The following is a 10,280-nucleotide window of genomic DNA, read 5'->3' as shown; positions in this document are numbered from 1 at the left end:
CTTCAAGCCTTATACGCCCAATGACTATCAGGTAACGTACTAGAAGCATCCACAGATTCTGTAAGAGGTTTCTAAGAACTTAGCATGAAAGAAAAAACCCAAAATATGAAGATATACTGACACACATACCCTGTTACCTATCTAATGCCTCTATTATCTATCTTCCTGACAGTCTAGCTTGTGTGGTACTCAAGTTTTTAAAAATGTTTTTAAAATGTTTATTTAAAACAGGTATTTAAATATTTTAAAATGTTTAAACAATACAGGCTGAAGATGCACTGAAAATGGTGCCTACACTAATGAGTCTCTTCCACTTTTCCTACTACAATACCTCCAAGTTCTCTCCTTGCCTCCTTCTTCACCCTTAGTCGACCTACCATTGAGGCAAAACAAAGCGTATTTCCATGCCTAGTTTGCAGCAATGCACGTGCTGAATAAACAAATGGTATACAAGTGCTAAGTGGCCAGTCTCTACTGCTGTTTCCATGATGCAAGCTCAACAATACCCGATAGCTTGGACAATTATCTATGAACACTCCCTCACCACTAACTCTTCCACTGAGATGTAATTTTATATAAAACTCGACAATTTTGTAACTCTGAAACCTGTCTTCCTTTGACCGATTTGGCTGGAAGGGATCAACCGAAAGAAGATGCATGTACAGACAGCAGCATTGCATAAGCTTAGTTCTCCAAGTCAGTCAGGCTCGTTCTCCCCTCTTTTCTACATAAAAACTACTAAGCAATAGTTGCATTGTGATGGAACAGTCCACAGATACCAGTCCCTACAAATTACAAGCCCTTCTGGAAGTTGGGGATATGCCATATAAATATTCAGGATTTGGTTTGTTCCCCTTGATAGATTCAGCCAGAAAGGGAAGAAACTAGCATAGAATAGCAGAATGATTTACTGCACACAGACTTTCTTGTTGGATGGGGCGCTCACTGAGAAAGAGGCTCCTGGCCATGACAGAAGATGCATGTCAGCTTACAGGAAACGTTCATAGCACCAAGGGCTCCTAATCTGTCCAGTACCTCATTCAAGTATATTTAATATCCAGTGAAGATAATATTTGAGCCAGGTTTAATTATTAGAGATTAAAAATGAGCTGGGGAAAACCAAACCAACAAATCCACAAAAACAGGGAGCAGATCCTAGGGCAGCATAAAGCAACAATGAAAGTGCTGGACTTACCTTTTATTCCCACTGATTCTTGTAATGTTCAGGATCAAACAATTCTTGTGCTCGTATACACTCTAGTAAAGCTTTTAGAAACCCTAAACCCATCAGAGTAGCATACAACCGTATTACGCAAATAAAGAGCAAGTTTAAATTTGTAATAATACACTTAATAAAATAAATGGAATTTCTTATAGAAATTGTTTAACTTCAGAGTATGGAAAAAACCAAAAAGTTCAAAATCAAGTTCCTCGAAAGTAAAAAGTCAATGCAGATTTACAAACCACATATCCTCATTTTTTCGAGATACATTTCAAGAAATACAAGTACAGTTATTAGCTGCTAAACACAAGGTCATAGTTAGAAAATGCGTGAGTAATTATAGCTACCTCAGGTTAGCTCTGGTTACTTTGGCATTCTCAGTACTCATGGCAAGAGCCTTCCACTGTGCAGTTTTGGCCATTTCGTCTGATATGTTTACAACTGAGGGATCAACACTAAAGAACAAACATACTTTCTGGTTAGTATACAATACCTTGCAACAGCATTATACTTATCGTCACTCATCATTCACATCAGTTGTGCCTTCTTTCAATATTTACACAGCCACAAGTTGAGTTCATCTCTTAAAAATGTATTTCAACAAAAATTTGAAAATCTAATACTGCCTTAATCACATAGCATCTTAAAACAGTTTTTCACATAGATACCACTAAGACATTGAGAATATTTGAGAGATATCTCATTTCTAAACTAACTGTAACTTCAGAACATTATTTTGCATGCTCAGAAATAATGAAATTAATCACACTGTTCTGCTAAGGCTTTCATAAATCAGAATTATTTTAAGTTGTTTCCAAGAAATAATCAAGGACAAAAGAGCAGATGTTAATAAAATTTTGACATTGGTAACTCAGTTGAGATTTAAAACTAGTAAAAATATAGAAGTCCCAATATCTAGACAGATTTCAAGTTTATTTTTTTCCTCCAAAGCTTTACTAGACATTTTTCAAGGATTTTTTGCCACCATCCCCCTAAGTCCTGAAGAAGGTAAGTTCACCCTCACAGATGGTAAGCTTTCAAAACCTATTTCCTCCTTTGCCCTCCACAGATTCATATGTACAGCAGACTTGGGTGTTGTCTGTAAATATGTTTTGTGTTCTGTTCCATACTTAAGCTTCAGAATCTACCCCAGGGCATCTGTAGGAGTTCTTCAAATTGCATAGAAATCTTTCAAAGCCATTTTTCCTCAGGAATCCCCACAAGATGCAAAATAGTGAAAGATATAGTAAACACACATGCACACAGTTGATGAAATCATAGTTCTACTGTGAGAGCAATTAGCAGCTCGAATGTTTTTTAAAAAAGCTTTAGCATTTAGCATTTTCATTTGAGTTGCTGAAGTCTGATTAATCCTGCTCTTAGAATAGACAATAGCACTCAGCAGAAATACCTGTCTAAAATCTGCCTGTTCCCAACTCAGATCAGGGTAGACCTGACACTACCCTAGATCCATAGGAAAGCCAATTTTTAACCTAGGAACCCTTAGTATTAGAGAGGCAAAAAAAGCTGGCAAGCTATTTATCTGTCACATCTTCCGGGTGTGTTGAACAGTTGTAGAATACCTGACAACTAAGCTGAATACATTGCCAGTAAGGGAGTTACATACTGCAACAAAACACCTTCCAGTGCTGAAGGAACTTTCTGTCAGAGAAATTCCAGCACTTCCTTTTCTGGAAGAGAACAGCTAACCCTGTCCTCACATTTACTTTCAGAAAATGACCTGCTAAAGTAAAAATGGCTGCCCGAAAATGTTTTTTTATATATATCATAGAAATTATAGACTTTAGCCCTCACTTAAATAAATCATCAAAGAACTCCACACTTGGACTTTTTCTGAAAAAGCCAAGTGGCTGGTAAACACATGGCTCAACTGATGCTATTAGTTGCTTAATACTCAGTATTTCATGCAAAGTAACACACAAGTATTCCACAAAAACTGACCAAGGAAGCTTCTTCACCTTGAGTACAGCTGGACGAAATTGAGTCATCTGATCTGTTCAAGATGGTCATGTAAATTTATAATTAAGATGCAGTTTTAAAGAACAATGCAACATAAAAATGCTACTATAGCACCATGAGATATACCTTCATACTTCCTAATCATTGCTGAGTTACAAGCTTGGGGAAAAAAATTAATTCAATTCATACACAACCAACTTAATATAAAGCAAATTACAGCACATGATACAAAAACTCTTAAAAGAGCAATGTTTTACTATACCTGTATTTTAGGGTTTTTACAGGAAAATCCAGATTTGCTTCTCCATATGCAAGGTGCACACTTTCATTATCACCTGTCTGAAGCATTCTCTCTGCTTCCTGTAAATTCCAAGTAAAACGTCTATAAAATTACTTATGCAGCAGAAATCAAAGAAGTATCTCATGCTGACAGTTAATTTCCATAGGGGGGAGGGGTGTTTCCCTGTAGGTACCGGAGCTGAATGCAGGAGATATAGTTTAAGACCTTTTTTCTTAGAAGTGTTTTATCCAGGTTGGGGGGTGGTGAAGTGGGGAAGGAGGGTGTTACAAGTTTTGTAAGGAATTCAGCTAGCTGGTGTACAGTTAGGTAAGACTTTTATGGAGAAATTATACAAGCTATATTACTATATTATTGGTAACTAGCAGCTGGTTTTAATTACAGCTCTGCAAACACACACAAGCAAAACATCCCTGATATGATGAACAGTTTTGTGATTAATTTAAGCAAAGATCCCTACTCCACTGCTTTTCTCTCCCTCTTCCTTTTCTCTCCTTCTAACCTGATGAAAGACAAAGAAAACAACATTTTGTGCTAAAAACTGCTTCTTTCCACTTTGCTTGCTAATTTTAATCACAAATAAAGAGTCATAGTTCATAATAGCATCATTGAAACAGTGACTTTTCCTTAACTTAATTGCCAGCAATAGTTCCTCTAGCATTAAGTCTCATTAGTAAAGAATTTCAAAATGTGTATTTGGTATATAAGGTCATATGCTCACACCACTTAAAATTCTTTTAAGTCTCATTGAGTATTTTCTAGTAATTTACAACATGCTAGTTTGATCGTTTTCACACTTACTGCTTTCTCTTTTTTCTTTTTGTCATCTTCTTTCTTCTTTTTACTTTCTGGCATAAGATCATCAAGCCAGCTAAGCTCTCTTTTGGTGAAACATAAATCCATGAGCTTGCGAATGAACACTAATGCTAAAACCTTGAGGGAACCATAAAAGAAATCATTTATATTAAACTCTTTAAATGAACAAAAATGCACACACACTTTCAGTACATTCAGAATCTTTAAGTGAAGCGCTTTTTTTGCAGTAGTAGTTTTAGCTTATCACAAAGTTAAATAATTTCCACTTTCAATAGCTATTCACAACTGAATTGCTTATTTTCAGGGAACGGAAAGTCCTTGCTTTTCAAAAGCGAACAACTTGTACTACAGGTTCTTTTGTTCCTTTCCCACTCCTTTCTTAAGCCAGCAAATATGTTCTGAAGAGATCCTGGATGATGCACCTACTCTTGGAAAATTAACTTGTAAAACAGAAAACTTACCATCATAGGGAAAACAACAGCAGCTGCAGAGGCTTTAATCACCCACAACAGAACTAGACAAGTGAGCTGAACAACTGTAAAGATATGGACCTTCCAGAGTGGCACATAACGTAGATAAATCAGGTCAGGTTGATGTTTGGCAGGCATTCCAAACAGTTTTATACGGTCAAAAAACTGCATTGAAAAATAAAATCATCCTTCAGTTAATTATTTTCTTCACCTCCGGAAGGAAATAAATATTTTTAAGAGATGCCAGAAACAGTTAATCCCAAATAAAATACTAATGAAGGACACTGAAAATTCAAGGGGGTGGGACTGGGGGCCGTTTTCTATTGTTGGGTTCCCCACCATCCCCCGCCTCCATTATTACTACAAAATTTCAGAATATTTCAGAAAATTTGTTGCTCAGCTACACTACTGAAAGAATAAATGCAAAAGAACTGAGAAGTGAAGGCACAACACAGTAAAAACAAATATCTGAACAACACACTCAGGAAATTAGCCTACATACTATTCAGACAACATGGGCTAACTTTGTCATTGCTCACATAAAGTAATGTGTTACAGTTTCCTTTTCATTTAGTGTTAAACAACAGCAAATTGCTTATTAAAATCAGACTTTACCTGAATGCCTTTTAATGAAGACACTCCCATGTAAAGGAAGACACCATACAAAACTGGCATTGGAATAAACTGGGGAAGAAAAAACACCCACGCAGTTACTTCTGGAATCAACATGGCATAACATAGCAATCCGTATTAGTGAAAGACATGGACCAAGTTATTTTTTACTTTATGTTTTACTCAAGTGAAATCTGTAAAAGCTGAGGCTCTTTATTTATCGAGAAAACATATGCATCATTGAACAGCAAAAAAATCTAGAGCTAACAAAGCTATCACCAGGATTTAAAAAGTAGTTCAGTCTTGATTGCCCATTCATTCAATTTTCTAGGTTTCTATTACTGCGAAGTATGCTGCTGCATGTAGCTATCTGATAGGAACTGTATTGAGACTATCAACTTCATGAAATTGCCATATGAAGTTTTACTTCTGATCACTAATCTTGCATTTCTGGAGCAGATGAAACAAAAAATCCACCATACCTACTGAGCTATGAAGATCAGCTAATTATTCAGGGCTAAATTTTGCTCCAATAAGAAGATAAATTTAAAGCTTACCAAAATAATGAATTTGTCCACTGATTTCAGCGGCACTTGCATCAAACCTCTGTAGCCTACACAAAGCAAGCGAAGCTTTCTTTGCTCCTGAATTCATGAAACTTCTGAGTAAAGGACAGCCAAGATACAGTTTGTAATCTTAATAAAAACTGCTTCTACAAAGCCTTAACAAAAGTCTTTACTGAAACTTAAATAGCTTGGAATAAAACTGTGCCTTAAAGATTCATTACTGCATAGATATATATATACGTGTGTGTGTGTGTGTGTGTGTGTGTGTGTGTATAGATCTAGGTCTTCACTGTAAGCTCTGTAACTTGACATGCTACTACTTCATTTATGTTACCTTCTACTGTATTAAATCAGTATTAATACATGGAACAAAAGCACAGCAACCTACAGATGCAAGGCTTTGTTCTCCTTCCTTCTTTTGAACAGTAACAGCCATTCACATTGAAAAAGAAAAACATTTCATAAAGAGTAAAGAGTAATAATTCCATTCCCACTACCCTTGGTTCCATAAAAAAATAAAAGCATTAGTTTCTAAGAATCAGCTGTTAAAACATGGGGCAAACATCTAGCTTCAGCAATCAGCATCTTTATCTTTTGCTTTTGAGCAACAATAAATCTATTTCAATATTTCTGCTTCTGATTCTGATCATTTCCATTATACAGCTGAGCTCCTGGTAGCTTTTCAACGACGGACTGTCAAATCTGAATACTCATTTTTAATAACTGCTACTGCCTTATTGTTTTCAGACTTTTACATTCTTTAACACATACAAATGGTCAACTATTAAGAATTTATAATATGTAGCTCTAATTACTAAACTATAACTGTGTGTTCATAAGTTTATTTCTTCCCATTACCTAAACTTAAACAGCCATTAGAAGATACCTGTTTGTGAAATGACTTGCGATATGTCTTTAAACAGACTTTTACAAAGTTCTTTAAAGGTATTAGCAATTAAGCAATTTATGCCATATATGCTATTTGGGCAACAAAAGTCAGTTTTTTCATGTCTCCTCAACTATTGGATTTGAAACAACAAAGTAGAATTTGAATGGATCTTACTCAAATCTGAGCAAAAAGCCAACTGAACTGATTGGTTTTCTTCCAATAAAGTCTTTGGAAGGGCACTATGGATATAAATTGAGAGAGAAAATGTAAACTGAGGCCACAATACGACCTGCAAAATCTATATTACACCATGATTATGCATAAGATAATCTTGACACTTTAAACATCAAAGGAAGTTTAATAAGCTGAATATCAGAATGAGAAGTGAACAATATCACTTCTCATAATCACTTTTTAAACCAGATGTTTCTGTTTCTTCTACTATATTATATTACTTCTGCTCAAGTAACTTTCTATCTTTATCACACTCCTTTTCACTCTCCATTTATGCACTCGCATAAGAACTACAGAAGACCTATTTCAGGCAACATGGACTTGAGAAACTAAAAAATAGCTGGTAAGAAAATCAGGTAACATGGACAAAGGTTGCTTTCTTCACTACTCACTACATTTCAAGCTTGCTGAGATTTCATTTTCTTACATCTCCCCCTATCATTTCTATTCAACTAACACCTGTTGTTAAAAAGGCAATCTGAGAATGAGTCCAGGCTTATTTTACTTCACATAACAAAACTTCCTAGCAATATCAAAATCAAAAGCACAAAGAAAACACAAATATTTTAGAAAAACTGTCTTTTACCTTTAAAACAGAGGTCATAAACACTGACAGCCCCATCAGGACAAAAATCATCAATCCTGTCACTCGCTGCTCCCGGATTCCCAAAAACTTTGGTTGCTCTCCTGGTGCTGAGCATTCAGATTCAACTTTCAGGCTATTAACGTGACTTATAGACAAGACAGTTGCAGCAACAAACCACGGTAAGCCCATGATAGAACATATCCCCAACATAACACCAACCATGAGCAGATCAAGATGATAACCACAGCCTTTCTGTAAAATTAAGCAAACAAATAATTTTATAAACTTCCTATTTATATGATACCATATTTATAACTTAGCTGGTAAATAACAGATAACTACAAAAGTTAGATACTTCGAGAGTGTCCACAAAATTGTATTTATTCTTTATTAGTCAATACATGCAACTTTTTAGTAGCTGTTGGTAATGTTTCACAGACTTGCACAATGAATCTGATTTAAAATAAACTTGAGACTTACACAACATTTGAGTTTCGTGAAAATTACTTTTACCTTCAGCTTATGCTCTTTCCTGTTTATAATAACAGCTGTTATTTGTTGATCCATGAAAATGAGAATGGTACAGAGTAAAGCAGGAACAGCAGCTATCAAGAGTGTCCACCAAGGATTGCTTCCAAGAGGATCTATGAACCATCCTCGGTCTTTTCGGGTGGGCTGAAAAAACAAACATCAACAATAAAAATTAAATAACTAAAGATAAAATGAAGATTTTATTGCTACAAACAGCTGCAATGAACAGACCAACAGTCTCTTACATATGTGTTCAGATTTTTTTTCCAATGGTTTTGACCAAAAGACTGATTTAGCTGTTACATGTGAATGTGACATTTGTATGGAAAAAATTAAAACAAACCCATTCCATTCTTTCATTTCTGTACATTTGCACAAAAGAATGCTTCCTTTTCAGTGATATTATAATATAAGGCATAGTCTCTTCTGTCAGATGAGACATACATCCAAAGCAGAAAAGGGAGGTTACTTCATCAACTACATTGTAAGTAAAAAAAGATTAATTTCTGTTTCTATACAATTCCATTGTTCTACTGTCTATGAAATTGCAAGCATTTAAAAAGTTAAGTTTTTTAAAAGGTTTTATTTCTTACTTCAAATTTCTCTGGAACATGAAGCTTAGGAGAAGGTACTCCTACAAGATAGTCAATCAAAACCATGATTACTATGGTCAGAAATACTGCAAAATCACTAATGGTAGAACGCACCTATAAAGAAAAGAATTGTGTTAACTCTTGCTTGTTCATCATTATGATCTGCATGTATAGCAAGACAATTTTCTCCCCTATGGATACTGAAGTCTCTTTATATTATACTACACCACTGAACATTATATATATTTTCTCTTTTTATTTTAAAATTTAAGCTGCCTGCCAGCATATCATGAAGTTGCAGAAGGTAAGTATTCTGTAAAACTGTTCATCCAATTATCTCATTTAGAAGTGATCTACCGCAAGAAGCAAATTACTTAAAATAACTCCTTCCTCATCTTCCTGTCCCCTCAACCCTACTAAGAGGCTGGGCCATCACAGCTAGTCTCTTGTAGCTTAATTCAGTAACATCACTGAATTGTTCTGAAATCAATATTCATACATTTAATGTTTTAATAGATACGAGGGGGACAACTTGCAACAATTTGCAACAGCTTCAAGTTATCAAAGGTGACTTTATTAAACATTAGAAACACATTGTAGGGATGAGCTGAAGCTTATAGAAGATCTAACTGCTTTATTTTGGCTAGCAGAAGTAAGTTGTGTAAATCAGTCCAAGGATAATCATTATATTAGCCTCTATTAGAAATAGTAATCCCCTGAGGAATCACTCAGAACCCTTCATACATCAGCAGTGTGGGAAAAGCCATCAATTGTCCTGTACAGCTACATGAGGAAAACAGCAGCAGTATTATCTCTCCAAATGATACCTGGAAATACCCATTAATATGGGGAGATGGACTGCTCACATCTTCTAATGTTTAGAACATCTTGTTGTAACTACAGGAAAGTAGAGAGTAAGCACTGAATTTTCTGCAGCCAATTTCTTTCCTCTAATGTCTTCCTTTTTTTAATTATTAGCTAATTTTCTGTTTTTAATTTCTTTTTCTGTCTTAAAAGAAATATCCCAATACAAGTGCTGAAGCAAAATAGAAAATGCAACTCTGGTAAGTTATACTCATGTATTTAACACAAGATAACAATAGTCTCTAATCAGAATTACCTTAGTTGGGAAATAGCGTTTGGTCTTGAATTGCTTAAGGAAAGAGGAGAGGAAAAATGTTGTAAAGAATAATATGACAGACCAGAAGAGAACATCTGGAATATATGGTCCATGACGGCCACAAGCTGATCCACGAAACACACCATGAAATTCTAAACATTCCTACAAAGAGAAAAACTCCTTAAATTTCTACATTTTATTCATTTAGTACATTCAACCTAACTCGTAGGTTTTCGATATAAAACACATTTGAGACCTTTCACAATCCCAAAAAGGGGGTTCTTTCCTTCATCACTACCTCATCCTGAAATGCCAAAAATATGTGCTGTCTGTTCCAGAAGAGCCACAGCAGCCATCATTGAT

General features: G+C 35.3%; 1 protein-coding gene across 6 annotated transcripts in view; it reads right to left on the bottom strand.

The window, feature by feature from the left end:
- The window catches only part of SLC4A7 (solute carrier family 4 member 7), a 96,886-nt gene that overhangs the window by 3,819 nt on the left and 82,787 nt on the right, over nt 1-10,280 (bottom strand). For 5 of the 6 annotated variants that reach the window (XM_030007816.2, XM_030007818.2, XM_030007823.2 and 2 more), the window contains 9 exons: nt 9,918-10,079; nt 8,798-8,911; nt 8,187-8,348; nt 7,674-7,925; nt 5,402-5,470; nt 4,778-4,951; nt 4,302-4,433; nt 3,465-3,562; nt 1,570-1,677 (listed from right to left, as the gene is read on the bottom strand). In XM_030007816.2, the coding sequence (XP_029863676.1) occupies nt 1,570-1,677; nt 3,465-3,562; nt 4,302-4,433; nt 4,778-4,951; nt 5,402-5,470; nt 7,674-7,925; nt 8,187-8,348; nt 8,798-8,911; nt 9,918-10,079 (1,271 nt within the window). The other variant, XM_030007819.2, reaches the window with a different exon arrangement.

The sequence above is a fragment of the Aquila chrysaetos genome, chromosome 3 (genome assembly GCF_900496995.4).
Source record: "Aquila chrysaetos chrysaetos chromosome 3, bAquChr1.4, whole genome shotgun sequence".
NCBI classification, from domain to species: domain Eukaryota; kingdom Metazoa; phylum Chordata; class Aves; order Accipitriformes; family Accipitridae; genus Aquila; species Aquila chrysaetos.
This window is presented reverse-complemented; position numbering and strand designations above follow the sequence as displayed.